The sequence below is a fragment of the Pseudophryne corroboree genome, chromosome 4 (genome assembly GCF_028390025.1).
Source record: "Pseudophryne corroboree isolate aPseCor3 chromosome 4, aPseCor3.hap2, whole genome shotgun sequence".
Lineage (NCBI taxonomy): Eukaryota > Metazoa > Chordata > Amphibia > Anura > Myobatrachidae > Pseudophryne > Pseudophryne corroboree.
The window spans coordinates 146782925-146799896 of NC_086447.1; the positions used below are offsets into that span (position 1 = coordinate 146782925).

At 41.3% G+C, this 16972-nt stretch overlaps 1 protein-coding gene across 10 annotated transcripts in view; it reads left to right on the forward strand.

Moving 5' to 3' along the window:
* The window catches only part of MYT1L (myelin transcription factor 1 like), a 760642-nt gene that overhangs the window by 507620 nt on the left and 236050 nt on the right, over positions 1–16972 (forward strand). For all 10 annotated transcript variants that reach the window (XM_063915489.1, XM_063915485.1, XM_063915480.1 and 7 more), the window contains one exon: positions 10834–11162. In XM_063915489.1, the coding sequence (XP_063771559.1) occupies positions 10834–11162 (329 nt within the window). The remainder of the gene's footprint in view (positions 1–10833; positions 11163–16972) is intronic.

A 16972-nucleotide genomic window follows, 5' to 3' on the forward strand; every position in this document is an offset into this window, starting at 1 on the left:
ACACATGTCTGCAGAGGTTCAAAGACCTGCTGGTGAGAAAATTGTCAACTCAAGTGGAACGTGACCCGTCAACAGCACCTCCTTCACTTTCTCCCGCAACTGGTGCTGCAAGGAAAAGGATAAGATTTCCGAGCCCACCCGCTGGCGGTGATGCAGGGCAGTCAGGAGCGAGTGCTGACATTTGGTCCGGACTGAAGGACCTGCCAACAATTACTGACATGTCTACTGTCACTGCATATGATTCTGTCACCATTGAAAGAATGCTGAACGATTATATGAGTGACAGCATCCAAGCAGGCATGTCAGACAGTCCGTACGTATACTGGCAGGAAAAAGAGGCAATTTGGATGCCCTTGCACAGACTGGCTTTATTTTAGCTAAGTTGCCCCCCCTCCAGTGTGTACTCCAAAAGTTTGTTTAGTGCAGCTGGTAACCTTGTCAGCGATCGGCATAGGAGGTTACTTTCACAAAATGTGGAGAAGATGATGTTCATCAAAATGAATTATAAATTCTTACGGGAAGATCTTTACCAGCAACTGCCTCCAGAAAGGACCTGTGATGGTGGATTCCAGTGGGGACGAATGAATACTCTGTGAGGAGGAGGATGTACACAGTGAAAGGGGTGAGGAATCGGAGGATGAGGATGAGGTCGACATCTTGCCTCTGTAGAGCCAGTTTGTGCAAGGAGAGATTGATTGCTTCTATTTTGGTGGGGACCCAAACAAACCAGTCATTTCAGCCACAGTCGTGTGGCAGACCCTGTCGCTGACATGCTTGGTTTGTTAAAGTGTGCATGTCCTGTTTATACAACATAAGGGTGGGTGGGAGGGCCCAAGGACAATTCCACCTTGCACCTCTTTTTCTTCTTTGCATCATGTGCTTTTTGGGGACAAGTTTTTTAAAGTGCCACCCTGCCTGACACTGCCGTACAATTCCAGGGGTACTGCCGTATAAGTCCAGGAGTACTGCCGTATAAGTCCAGTCCAGTATTGCTGTCTTGTGCTGCATCAGTCCAATGGTGGTGTCTTATGCTGCCATAAGTCTAGTGGTGGTTTCCTGTGCTGTATATTATTTACTCCAAATAAAAGGGTTATATACATTACTTATATTATTATCCAAATAATTTTTACAGGGTTTGCCCTGTGTGGTGTAGGGGTACGCTCTCCTGTGCTGCATATTATTATAATAGCTTCAAATAAAAGGGTTATTATTTTCCAAATTAATTTTACAGGCTTTGCCGTGTGTATGTTTGGTTTAGGGTTACGCTATCCTGTGCCACCAATATTGTGCGTGTATTACACCTGGGCAAATTCCAGCACGTCCCATGTTGTTTGTGCCGTACATTTGTGTCGCTTAGCTTAGCCATACAGCTACCTCATTGCACCTCTTTTACTTCTTTGCGTGATGTGCTGTTTGGGGCCTAGGTTTTTTTAAGTGCCATCCTATCTGCAATTGCAGTGCGCTCCTAGATGGGCCAGGTGTTTGTGCCACACACTTGTGTCGCTTAGCTTAGTCATACAGCTACCTCATTGCACCTGCTTTTCTTCTTTGCATCATGTGCTGTTTGGGGCCTATTTTTTAAATCTGCCATCCTGTCTGACACTGCAGTGCCACTCCTAGATGGGCCAGGTGTTTGTGCCGGCAACTTGTGTCGCTTAACTTAGTCATCCAGCAACCTCGGTGCAACTTTTAGGCCTAAAAACAATATTATGAGGTGTGAGGTGTTCAGAATAGACTGGAAATGAGTGGAAATGAATGTTATTGAGATTAATAATACCGTAGGATCAAAATTACCCCCAAATTCTGTGATTTTAGCTGTTTTTATGTTTTTTTCAAAAATCATCCAGATCCAAAACCAAAACACGAAAGGGTGATTTTGGCAAAACCAACCCAAAACCAAAACACGAGCGGGGAATTAGAATTAAAACCAAAACACAAAACATGCAAAGTGCCCCCCGCACTTCTCTAATTAAAACTATATATTGCTATTTCCTTAAAAGTTCAGTTACGTGATTACTTTATAAATAAAATGTAATCCAATAAAAATTCCGTAATGGCAGAAACTTTGGTGAAAGCCATCCTGTGAGGATCAGCATGCATGTAGCATTCGGATTCCCTCATCTGTATGTGAGATGAATGTACATCTGCCTCGTGCTAATGAATTTCCTAAGCTTTCTCTTCATGGCAAAAGAGCATGAAATCTGCAAAGAGGGGGGAGGAGGGGAGGGACGTATATAAAAATAATATTTATACCACGAGGAAGCAGAACTGATAAGTACATTGACAGTCTAAAGAGGCTAATGGATTAAGATACTGAGCATTACTCTCCGTCAGACAGTAAGCATTTTCAGGGATCATTAAATCCGGAATCATCATTGCCTTCCTCATAGCGTTTTAATAATTATTTGAAGCACAGAAGTCACAAATTTGTGCATTTCCCATAATGACAAAATTGCATTTTAGTGATGTGATTATCTCCTACACTGGAGTCTGCAGCAGTGAGCAGCATAGATCTTATTAAAAAAGATGTTTTGATACATACGCACCTTTTATCCTATTGTGGATGTCTCACTTTAACCAGCAACTTTATTAGCTTCATTAATTATGCCACTGGATTACATTAGTGAGCAAGTGATTAGCCCTTGACAGGAAATATGATTTGGGGCAAAAGGAGAGTTATTCGCACAGCACAGTGCAGTGTTGTATACGTTCACTAAGGAGAGGCTAGAACAATGGGAGAGATTGCATTCGCTGCCTGTCCTCGGCTGAACTTTGCAGTCTAGGCTATACATTATTAAACCACGTCTCTTATAGAGCACGTGCTGTGCATTTATGTTTCATGTTTGAGTTATGGAAAGAGATGAAGACGGAGACAGCTGGGAAGAAATGTATGTGCTGCTTATTATAGCATCTAGCTTGGGTGCACAGTTGTAAATATAGGCTGGAACATATTTTTAAGCCTTAGAAAAAAAATATAAAAACCGGCAACGTATATAAGCTGGAGGGTCTTTGGGTCTTTTTAGAAGACTGGATCGCACATAAAATTTCATCTTTAATTGCATTTTATACTGTATATATATATATATATATATATATATATACTGTATATAGAGAGAGTTGTTTCACACAATTTCCCATACATTTCCCATACTTGCATGTATACTGAACACTGATCCACTTTGCAATTTGCTTCTGTCTAGCTTCTGAATTTCTGGGTGTGATATTATTGTGTCGATGAATATAGTTGCAGTTGTATTCAGACAATATAGGAGTTTATCAGGTCTGTTAGCAAACTAAAAAAGCACTAATGGCCAAAACCATGTTGCACTGCAGGTGCAGAGAGAGTTAGATTTGGGTGGGTTATATTGTTTCTGTGCAGGGTAAATACTGGCTGCTTTATTTTTACACTGCAATTGATATTTCAGTTTGAACTTACCCCACCCAAATCTAACTCTCTCTGCACATGTTACATCTGCCCCACCTGCAGTGCAACATAGGGGCCGATTTAGACCTGGTCGCTGCTGTGCGTTTTCTCACAGGCTGTGATCAGGTCTGAACTGTGCATGCGTATGCACGCAATGCATAGGTGCAACGGATCACAGCAACGGGGAGCGCCGGTCAGCGACGAGATGGTGCGAAAATTCCGAACGCACTGGCAAACGCAAGGAGATTGACAGGAAGAGGGTGTTTGTGGGTGGCAACTGACCGTTTTTAAGGAGTGTCCGGAACACCTGGTCCGGAGGGACCAGACGTTTGGAGGGAGGGTTTCTGACGTCAGCTCCGGCCCCGTTCATCGCAACAGCAGAGTAAGTCCTGGGCTGAGCAGAAACTGCACAAACTTATGTTTGTGCAGTTCTGCTACAAATGCGATCACACACCTGCACACACCCAATACCCTCCCCCGACTACCTGATCGCAGGGATGCAAAAAACGCACCCTACCGATCAGGTCTGAATTACCCCCATAGTTTTGCCGATTACTGTGCTTTTTTGGTTTGCTAATAAACCTGAATAAGGCCCCATGTCATTTATTTTACCAAACCTGCTCAGCATTGTAATCTGTGTATCCAGTCGGTCCTATTTTATGGTTAGTCAATAACTTCCCATATGATACCATTGGATGAATAGATTTTTAAATCTGACAATAAAATCTGATCTTGTTGCAATAGATTGAATTAGATTTAGTGACGGAAACACTTCCTTGCAGTGGATATAAAGCGCTTCTGGAATGGTCGATTGAAGGCCCTTTGGTAACCAGTATCTTTGATAATTTTTCCTCACACCCAATAGAGACACACAGTAATTGGTGGAGTTAATGATAATAGATGGTAATATGTTCAGATGGACATCACATTGATGAATGGTAGTATATACTGTAGCTCCAGATCGAATTTCTCGTTTGTATACAAGACGCTGGTTGCCAAAGGACCTTCAATCGACCATTCCAAAAGCGCTTTATATCCATTGCAAGGAAGTGTGTATCCTCCACTAAATCTAATTGAATCTATTGCAACAAGATCAGATTTTATTGTCAGATTTAGAAATCTATTCATCCAGTGACCACCAATGGTATCATATGTGGAGTCATTGACCAACCATGAAATAGGACACACTGGATGGATTCTGAATCAGAGGACTGAAACAGCACAATTTGGCCATGCACTTTGTGGCCAAACTTGACACAGATTTAGAGGTTTGGTGTACAGGCTGAATGACTAGATTTGTCATGTCACTTATTAACCACTTAACCTTCAGTCAGGCACAGCTGGCCTGACAGGCGCCGCAAAGCTGTTCTCGCTCCCTTCTCCACCCCAAGTGGGCGCAGGGCCTGTCCCTCCTAGTACCTTCCTATCTCTAGGTGCTGTTCGAAACCCCCCTAGTCAGTTTTCCCGCCGCCTGCGTGGAGTGCGGTAGTGACCCTCCTGGCCTATCAGGCACATGGCGCCCAAACTCCTCTGACTTTTGTAAGGTTCGTTTTTCCTTTTATTTTCATCTATTAATTGTTTATTTTGCTAATTTTATTAATGACATTACAAAGGTTGTGGATATTTTGTGAAAATATGTAGGTTTGTCCAGGGTGGCCTCTCAGGCACACTGCGCCCACACTTATACTCATGTTCCTGTTTTCTCTGTTTTGCTTCAGATTTTCTTCTGAAATGTCCCGTAAAACCTACGATTTCTCTCTTTGTACGTCCTAATGAAGGTCACTCATCACTTTAAGAGCGTTAGAATTGAGTTAATTAGGTGCTAATGACGATTTTCTAACAGGCACCTGTCAGGCGCACTGCGCCTGAACCCAGAAGTCCCAGAGGTGCGCCTGACGGAGGGTTAACTGTCAACTTTTTTTTCAACAAAATGCTCAGAAATTGTATTTGATTAAGTTTAAAAGGTATTTTTAATAATATATTTAAATATTTTAATAATAACAAATATACACATATCTAGGGAGTGTTTTGCCCCTGTGTCCATAAGCCTCCACTAGAAAGTATCTTCTCACCTCGCACTGGCAATCTCCACCCCCCTGTGATCATAAATTCTAACAATACCTCCCAATCCCCCTTAGTAGTTAAAAAAAAATCCTTATTAACCACCCTCTCCTGTTAAAAGACCATGGGGCAGATGTATTAAGCCTGGAGAAGTGATAAAGCGGTGATAAGTGGAAGGTGATAACACACCAGCCAATCAACTCCTAACTGTCATAATCTACATATTGGAGCTGATTGGAGCTGATTTTGCGTTATCATCTGGCACTTATCACTGTTTTATCACTGCTTTATCACTTCTCCAGGCTTAATACATCTGCCCCCACGTTTTTTTGCACCCCTCCTCCTCCCTGTGACAAGTAGTCTATTTTTATTTTTTAAACCCCCCCCCCTCCTCTCTCACCTCTCCAGCCTCATATGACTTTGCTACCCCTCCCCCACCGATAACTAGATCCCCCCAGGGGGTTACCCCCCACCCCCATTGGCATATATGCCCCTCCACCACATGCAGAACTCAGCTGAGCATGAGTCAGGGGGAACTGATCATCAGATCTACATAGTTGTGCTGAGGGGGGGGGGGGCGATATTTCCCTCCTCGCACTTTTAGTTACGATGCACATGCCAAGGAGAGACGCTTGCACAGCACACTGGAGCACGATTTCGGGAGTAATGCCGGTGGTCACAGACCGCAACATCCCTCCCAGGGGGCCACAGCAGGAGGAGGATGTCCGTTCTGCAAATTATCCTCCAAAACTGACGGGGGACAAAGCGGGGCAGCACGGACATACTGTATGGGATGCAACCTGGTCAGGTAACGCACTCCTGGCTGCGGTCGTATCGCATACATTTATACCAGGCAGGTGGTTAAAGAATCTCTAGTTAAATGGGCAGTTCCCATTAAAATATGCATTTTTATTATTCACAGATAGTATCCGTCAAAGAGAAGAATTCTGCTATGTCCATGATAGTTTGTTATTGTTGTTCTCTGTGGGTGATATTTCTATGACCTCAATCACAAATAATACATAAAGCATTCATTTATTATATAAATGTAATAAATATTTTGTATATCCAAAGTTATCTTCGAATGTAAATGCACATGTGCAACATGTGGATAATAGATCATCTTAAACACATAACAAATATAAGAAATGTCAGTAATACTAAATTCCGGGGGAGATGTATCAAGCCTTATAAAGATATTAAGGGAAATGTACTAAGCCTAGGAAAGTGATAAAGTGGAGAGATAAAGTACCAGACAATCAGATCCTAACTGTCATTTTCAAACTCAGCCTGTAACATGGCAGTTAGGAGCTGATTGGCCGGTACTTTATCACTCTCCATTTTATTACTTTCCTAGGCTTAGTACATCTCCACTTACAATATGGAGAAGTTGTCCAGAGCAACCAATCACTCTGTCATTTATCTAGCACAGTCTATGAAATGACAGAAGCTGATTTGTTACTTTGGCCAACTCCTCCACTTTATCTCTCTCCAAGGCTTGATACATCTCCCCCTCAGTGCATTACTGATGTATATGGAAAATATATGGTAAACTAGGACTGCAATTGCGTGATCAGAGCCAGCCCTAACCAATATGATGCCCTAGGCAAGATTTTGGCTGGTGCCCCCCTAGCACCACCGCTGGTTCCGCCTCTGACCTTGCACCTCTTTCCCAGCACCATCACCCCTCACCCATAGCAGTCCTTATTTTGGGGTTTGTACCCCCTATATTTTAAATAGGAACAGTTCGCACATTTGGCGCACAGCACAAAAAGGGGTGTGATTTTGATGGCAAGGGGCATGGCCACACAATAGTAACCCCAATTCCAATTACGCCACATAGTACTGCAACTTTATTCACATTTTATCATGCAATAGTGTCCATAATTCATATTACATCCCACAGTAGTATCACTTTACCTTATAAACGTTACTCCTCACAGTAGAGCCCCTTATTCACATTACATCACACTGAATTGATCCTTATTCACATTACACCACACCCTATTGCTCTTTATTCACATTAGATAAACAGTAGTGTCCTTTCTATACGCAACACCACATAGTAGAGCACCTTATACACATAATGCCACACATTAGTAATGCATTTATACACATAATTCCACACAGTAATGCCCCTTACACATATGAGACACATTATTAATGTCCTTATAAACATAATTCGCCTTAAACATTATGACAACCTTTATTAATGCCCTTTTACACATAATGTCCCTTACACATATGCCGCACATTATTAATGCCCTTATACACATAATGACATGTATAGTGCCCCCTACACATTTGCTGCACATTATTAGTGCCCCTATACACATAATGACACACATACAGTAGTACCCTGTTACACATATGCCGCACATCATTAATGCCCTTATACACGTAATGACATGTATAGTGCCCCCTACACATTTGCTGCACATTATTAGTGCCCCTATACACATAATGACACACATACAGTAGTACCCTGTTACACATATGCCGCACATTATTAATGCTCTTATACACATAATGACACACATAGTGCCCCTTACACATATGTTGCACATTATTAATGCATTTTTACATGACACACATAATGCTCCTTACACATATTCCGAACACTACTGCACAACCAACCCACTCACATGCACACAGCACTGCCACTAACACTGTGACCTCTGCCTCTGCTTGGATACAGATGTGTCCTCACAAATCTTGCCTCAATGCTAACGTCGGGCACCTTTTTTTATGAAAATGCATCTTATTTGCATTGCTATGTGTCTAGGATGCACAGGCAGCTTCTGCTGATTAAACTGATATGCAGCATGCCTATATACTGTGTGAGACTGTGGCTGTATCTGCATATGAAATGCTACACACAGCATATAGGCATGCCGCATATCATTTTAATCAGCAGAAGCTGCTGATGCCCCTAGGCATATGAAATGCCCTAGGCAATTGCCTAGTTTGCCTATAGCTATGGCCGGCTCTGTGCGTGATCCTGGCGTAGATTGGGCCTGACTCAGATGTGATTGCAGCATCAATGGTGTTGCATGCATTGGCAGACTGCACATGCATCTCAGCCACAGTGTGCTCGCACCAAGGTACCTTTGTAATGCCGCTCGCAGTGAGAAATCAGTCACAGAGTGATTGACAGGAAGAAGCTGTGTGGGGAAGGTGGCGGGGAGTGTCTGCAGGCATGTCGTGCATGTTATTTGGGGTGTCTCATTGTGCGACTGTGATTTCGTAAGCACAACACATGGCACCAGCGTTGCAGCTTTCATGGCTATTCAGCGCAGCAACAGAGGCACTCAAGGAATCGATGTTACTCACATCTGTGTCAAGGTTGCGAAGGAGTACGCAGCTGGTGAGAATATTGTGATGTCTTCAGTGGGCGTCTCTGTTCACTTGTTGGGCGGTTGCTACACTTGTGTTGCATCACAGTTGCATCACTGAAAATGATCGCTGCGTTGGCATTGCGACATCTGAATCATGCCCATTGAGGGATCCATGTTAAACATGTTGGACCAGAAGTGCCTAATTTCAACAAATGTGTCTGGGTAGTGGTCTACAGTATGCGTGCCCTAGGCACAATGGCTCTCAATCGGATGTGGATGGAGTGGCGGCTCATGCAGCAATGTATCAATGTTCAGTACTTTGCGCATGCGCCAGACCTGTACTAATGATGTGCAGTATGGGTCTGCGACGTTGGTTGCACTACGGCAGAGGTTCTCAAACTCGGTCCTCGGGGGCCCACACAGTGCATGTTTTGCCGGTCTCCTCACAGAATCGCAAGTGAAATAATTAGCTCCACCTGTGGACCTTTTAAAATGTGTCAGTGAGTAATTAATACACCTGTGCACCTGCTGGGTTACCTGCAAAACATGCACTGTGTGGGCTCCCGAGGACCGAGTTTGAGAACCTCTGCACTACGGCATCAGACTTCAGTGAGTAGCAGCCATATTACTTCCAACCACATCTGAATTTGGAACAAAGTCTCCAAAAATTAGTTGCATACTGTAAGTTGAGCATATTGGCCGTCATTCCGAGTTGATCGCTAGCTGCCGTTGTTCGCTGCATAGCGATCATTTAAAAAAATTGCAAAACTACGCATGAATATGGGCCGTAATCGTAATGCACACGCGCGGTGTACGGGTACAAAGAGCATCGTTGTTTTGCACTGCTTCTAGCGACGATTCCATTCGCAAAGGAGATTGACAGAAAGTGGGAGTTTCTGGGTGTCAACTGACCGTTTTCTGGGAATGTTTGGAAAAACGCAGGCGGGGCCAGGCGTTTGCAGGGCGGGTGTCTGACGTCAATTCTGGAACCTTCATCGCTGCAATTATCGCACAGAATAAGTAACTACAGGGCTGGTCTTGTTTTGTACAAAATGTTTTTGTACCGCTCAGCTACACAGGCGTTCGCACTCTTGCAAAGCGAAAAACACTCCCCCTTGGGTGGCGACTATGCGTTTCCACGGCTGCTAAAAGTAGCTAGCCAGCGATCAACTCGGAATGAGGGCCATTGTGTTTGCTGAATTATTAGTAAGCTACATAATACAGATGTAGCCACGCTCATCTATTATCCTGCAGCTCGGCTGCATGGGCATATGTGTCGAGCCTAGGCACGGATGCAACTTAGTAGGCCAAGCTGCGTCTTAGTACGCCATCCATGTGTTCCTATGGGTACTTAGATGCACATGGGCATCCTAGTCGTGGACACATGCCAAGCTGGATCAGCGTGGCTACATCTATATGTATCTTTTACAATAAACTATTCTAATTCAATTTGAATCTCCCCAATACCAAAATTAAATATTCAAAATCCTACATTGTTTGATCGCGTTTGAGATAGTGACACTTTTGCTTTCTGATGGATCATTGTACACAAACTTTGTTTCATGCACAAAATGATTACAAATATTGTATAAAATAAAATTACCTTAAGGCTTTGTGTAGAAGGTGTACATGAAACATAACTGCATTTCATGTTTAGTCTCGGGTTCTATGCTCAAACTATCTCATTATGGTATGCAAATATTCCGAAATCTTACAGGTAAATGCAAGACATTTCTGATCCCAAGCATTTTGGATATGTGAGACTCAACCTCTATACAGAATTCTGTAATTGAAAATTAATCTTTCTCCCATGCACTTTCTGAGCTGATATTGTGTTTATGAAAATGCTGCTTATCAATTTACTAAGAAATAGGGATCTCACAGAACCAATGGAATCAGTAATTTACTGCATGACATCATTTAGAAAGATAAACAACAAATAATAAGAAACAACAATAAATAATGATCTGTAATGTATACTTATTCCTAATACATTGTTCTGTATTGCAGTGTTTACGGCTGTCCTTTGGCCAAGAAAAGGAAAACCCAAGATAATAAGCCTTTAGAGCCCTCACCTAAACGAAAACCTTACTCCTGCAAAACAGACAACTCCTCAGTAGACGAGTGCTATGAAACAGATGGGACAGAGGAAATGGACGAGAAGGAGGAGGAAGAAGAGTACTCTGATGACAATGAAGACCAGGAAGATGAGGAAGATGAAGAAATAGATAGGGATGATGAAGACGAAATTGAGGAAGATGAAGATGAATATGAAGAGGAAGGAGAGGAAATAGAAGATGATGAAGATGATGATGAGGAGGATGACGATGAAGACCAAGGTAATCGTTAAATGTTTGTAGGGTAACAATACTTATCGAGTTAAATATTTTGAAATTACTCCTGCTTAGACCTGTCTTTATGAAACTGCATGATGGGATAATTAAATATAGGTTTATATACCCATGTGTCTATTTTCCCTGTGACGTGAGCATATGCTAAAATCATAACACTACAAATGGCAAATAATTCAACTGATCAGAATTATTTTGCCAATGTAATTAAATAATAGGAGAAATCTATGTTATTGGCAGACATGGTTCCAATGTTTACCCATAGACTCAACCACCCACAAGAATTGCACGGCCCACTATAGAGGTTGAGACCTACCAAGACTACCACAGTATGTGAATGGATGAGTTACATGACTTTCAAATAATATGTCCCATTTTTACCGTTAAATTTTTGATAATTGAAGACTACAGTCCTCTGCTGGCTGTGACAGCATAGACAAACATCACATTCCCAGCATCACGCTAATATTGTGGCTCAGCAGCCAGCAGCTGATTTCTCCTTCTCTTTTATTTAAGCAGCCGCGATACATAAAATAAATATACATGACATCTTTCTTTTAGTTTTTTTAAATATATATATATATATATATATATGAGCAAAAATGCCAAATCTTGAGCTATAGGATCTAAGCTGCACCTCTAGAAGAACCCTTTGTTAGTACGGGTTCAATAAATAAGATAGAGCAAATGGGAATCTGAGGGCGCTAAACTGATACCAGTAATGTGTACAGTAATACCACCATAAGTGTTAGAAATTCAAAGGCACTTTAACATAAAACAACACTTTTTAATTTGTTGAAATGTCCATTAAAACATTCCAAGCTGAGTGCAGATACATAAAAAAACATCCATATATTGTACAGACATAAGAGACATCCGATAATCACTGTTTAATCAAAGATTCATGGAGAAATCAGGAATATTGGCTCATGTAGATACAGATGGAATTCATAGACAACCCAATGCGTTTTGACAAAATGACTTCCTCTTTGAGACTGTACCTCCAAGGCGGAACACTCCACTCAGTTTATATATTTATTCCTAATTGTATGGTATACTGGATAGATTCCACCTGGTCCCTGATTGGGACATTTTTAGACAAATTCTTCTTGAATGAACCTCAGAAATAGGTTCAGCCTTACAGAAAGAAGTATTTACCTTAAATGACTCATACCTCTGCTTACTCAATTACAGCTTGAGATTTACCCTTGAGGAAGTCATTTTGACGAAACGCGTTAAATTTTCTATGCATTCCATCTGTATCTACATGAGCCAATAACAGAGTGCAAATTCCTGATTTCTCCATGAATATTTGATTACACAGTGATCATCGGATGTCTCTTACATCTATACAATATATGGATGTTTTTTGATGTATCTGCACTGAGCCTGGAATGTTTTAATGGACATTTTAACAAATGAAAAAGTGTTGTTTTATGTTAAAGTGCCTTTGAATTTATAACACTTATGGTGGTATTACTGTACACATTACTGCTATCAGTTTAGCGCCCTCAGATCCCCATTTGATATATATATATATATATATATATATATAAACATATAGATATACTGTATATCTCAGTTATCATGCTTTAACTGTAAACACAACAAACATCATGTTTATGCCTAATATTCATGGCTTTATGAACCTTCATTATTTATGGAGTGCCATAATTACGCAGCATGCCTTTTTTTTTTACATACAAACGGTCATATTGACGACATCTACAGAGGTTTGGTGAGCTGATTCATTTGCTCCTGAAATGCGTATCATTACAGTACATGAAATGTGAAGAGACCATTCATCAACCATCAAAAAATGTCACATGTACAGTTGTGTACATTTCACTTTGCCATCATTTGCAGATTCCATAGGTTGAATTTTGACATAGTATTACAAGGTGAATTTAGCACTGATTACTTCTATTTTCCAGATCATGATTTATGCTTAGCTCTTATTTTCTTTTTATGTAATTTTTCTTAAGATAGTAATTTTAAGTTCAGTTAATTATTTTTCATTAGTTTTTGAATAGAAGAATATTTGTTTACTAGTATGAGGAGGAACTTATGTGTCAGTATATCAGTTTTAGATATAGTTGTGTCAAACCTTCTAAAGAAGACAAGTGGAGGTGTTGCCTATAGTAACCAATCAGATTGTTGTTATTATATTGCCTGTACTGGATAAATGATTCTGATTGGTTGCTATGGACAGCACCCCCACTTATTCTTTTTAGAAGGTTTGATAAATGTCCCCCTTAGTTTAGAAGCTGTGGTCTGCTTGAGTGTTTTGGATAGTCTGGAGACTAACTCACTGCTTTTGTTTATTGAGACTGTCCAATTCACATTAAGTATTGTCTGTGGCAAATATGATGGAAACCCTCTCTTCCCCCCACCCCTCCCCAGGAACAAAGACTATTTCTGGGGAGTTACTTTGTAAAGATTGCAGAAGTGTCCTAAATGAGTACAGATGCTCAAAGTACGTTCTCATTATTTTATTAAGAGATTGTAGATAGTCTCAGATCTCTAAACCTGACTGTATGCTGTCTCTCTTCTGAATGGCATCTTTGGTGAAAGGGATATTAACATGCAGTTTCACATTCTGTTAGACCACATGCACATTAGTCACCCAGAACTATTCCAGGTTATTGGGTGGGACCTCAATCATTAGCAAACGTTTCTTTAGACAGTTTTCCTTCCCTTCATTCATATTTTGCCCCTAACTGTTAATTTGTGTACTTTCTGATTGATTTCAGTAGCAGACTAACTTTGTCAATTTTCTGGTTGCCTTACTATATGGACAGGTGTAACTTGTTGTAGATCTGTGGCATGATAAGTATGTCAGCCAGCAATACATACTCGTCTACTTTTGAAAAAGTATATCAGGTAGATTGTGACAGTAGCACCTATCAGCGCGGACGTATACTTCCACATCTAAGAGGCGTGTCATAAAATGACTTACATCCACATGTAAATGAGCCCTAAAGTTAGTAAGATCTACTTGTTGAAGAAAAGACACTGATATTTTTCTGGGGGGTTTTTGTGTAATGTGTATTACAAGAGGTTTCATATACTGTAAGTGTCCACGAGAAACCTTATTTAAAATGCATGTAGCCATAGGGATCATTGTGACTTATAACCAATGCAGGGAAATGCCACTGATGGTCCTGTTTGAATGTATGTATCTCTGATTTTTTTTTTGTTTTCCCCCAAGAATGTAACAGCTGCAAAATGGGGATAAAGTGCAATCAGGGAGATTGAGGGGACTATTCAGGGAGTCAGGGAGATTGCTACTATTTCTGGGAGTCTCCTGTAGAATGAGGAAGGGTAGGCAACTATGGGGGTAATTCCAAGTTGATCGCAGCAGGAAATTTTTTAGCAGTTGGGCAAAACCATGTGCAGTGCAGGTGTGGCAGATATAACATGTGCAGAGAGAGTTAGATTTGGGTGGGGTGTGTTCAATCTGCAATCTAATTTGAGTGTAAAAATAAAGCAGCCAGTATTTACCCTGCACAGAAACAAAATAACCCACCCAAATCTAACTTGATCGCAGCAGGAAATTTTTTAGCAGTTGGGCAAAACCATGTGCACTGCAGGGGGGGGGGGGGGGGGCAGATATAACATGTGCAGAAAGAGTTAGATTTGGGTGGGTTATTTTGTTTCTGTGCAGGGTAAATACTGGCTGCTTTATTTTTACACTACAATTTAGATTGCAGAGTGAACTCACCACACCCAAATCTAACTCTCTCTGCACATGTTATATCTGCCTCCCCTGCAGTGCACATGGTTTTGCCCAACTGCTAACAAAATTCCTGCTGCGATCAACTTGGAATTACCCCCTATGCAGCAAAATGATATGCTGAATACCAAGCAAATGCTTAATAAAGTGTTTTCTGCTGTTTGAACTCCTGCTCAAACTTTCTCTACCACCACATAAGTCACTTCCCCATCGTCAGGCCTGATGCACTTCTGATCTTCCTGAAGTCCCCATTACAAAGTCTGGAGCATGTAACAGATGGACGTTTGATTCATATTTTACTATTTCTGTTAGTGTGCTTTATATATTTTATAACCTACATTCAGAAGGTGGATAAATAGGGGTGACTAATTTTAATGTCTTGGACAGTGCAGCATGTTATAATGGCACTTTGTTACATGAAATTACCTCCCAAAATAAAAGTTTGTCTGATAAATAACCCTCAGTGCAGATTTAATAGAAATGAACCACGCACACAAAATAATCACTCCGGCACTCTCTGAGGAGATAAAACAAATAATAGAGTGTGCGCCACAGTTATCAACGTCCAAATTGTCTTGTCCCAGAAAAAAAACACTTGAACTACAAATATCCTTTATACAAGTTTTGCCTCTGTTCCAGCAAGTAGCTGATACTGTAAGTGCTTCTAAGCTCCAAGAAAATATATCTGACATCAGTTATCCATGTAAATAAAAATGATATTATACATAAAACCATGGGGTTTCCGCACAAACTGTATTTTGCAGCTAAATTGCACTGCAGTGACTGAATATGTAATACACTTAAAGGGACAAGATTATCTATGAAATGACCAAGATCATACAGATTAAAACAAGAAAATGCAGCACTATAAAGTAGTGATGAGCGGGTTCGGTTCCTCGAAATCCGAACCCCCCCGAACTTCACCCATTTTACACGGTTCCGAGGCAGACTCGGATCCTCCCGCCTTGCTCGGTTAACCCGAGCGCGCCCGAACGTCATCATCCCGCTGTCGGATTCTCGTGAGATTCGTATTCTATATAAGGAGCCGCGCGTCGCCGCCATTTTCACTCGTGCTTTGGAGATGATGAGAAGACGTGGGTGCGTTCTCTCAGTTTCTGTGTTCAGTGTGCTGCAAATATCTGTGCTCAATGTGCTGCAAATATCTGTGCTCAGTGTGCTGAAAATATCTACGTTCTCTGCCTGAAAAACGCTCCATATCTCTGCTGCATTGTAGTATATACAGTAGTAGGAGGACAGTGCAGAATTTTGCTGACCACCAGTATTATATAGCAGTACGGTACAGTAGTCCACTGCTCTACCTACCTCTGTGTCGTCAAGTATACTATCCATCCATACCTGTGCTGCATTTTAGTTGTGCGCAGTATATATAGTAGAAGGACAGTGCAGAATTTTGCTGACCACCAGTATATATATAGCAGTACGGTACAGTAGTCCACTGCTATACCTACCTCTGTGTCGTCAAGTATACTATCCATCCATACCTGTGCTGCATTTTAGTTGTACGCAGTATTATATAGTAGGAGGACAGTGCAGAATTTTGCTGACCACCAGTATATATATATAGCAGTACGGTACAGTAGTCTACTGCTCTACCTACCTCTGTGTCGTCAAGTATACTATCCATCCATACCTGTGCTGCATCTTAGTTGTGCACAGTATATATAGTAGGAGGACAGTGCAGAATTTTGCTGACCACCAGTATATATATAGCAGTACGGTACAGTAGTCCACTGCTCTACCTACCTCTGTGTCGTCAAGTATACTATCCATCCATACCTGTGCTGCATTTTAGTTGTGCGCAGTATTATATAGTAGGAGGACAATGCAGAATTTTGATGACCACTAGTGTATATATATATAGCAGTACGGTACAGTAGTCCACTGCTCTACCTACCTCTGTGTCGTCAAGTATACTATCCATCCATACCTGTGCTGCATTTTAGTTGTGCGCAGTATTATATAGTAGGAGGACAGTGCAGAATTTTGCTGACCACCAGTATATATATATATATAGCAGTACGGTACAATAGTCCACTGCTCT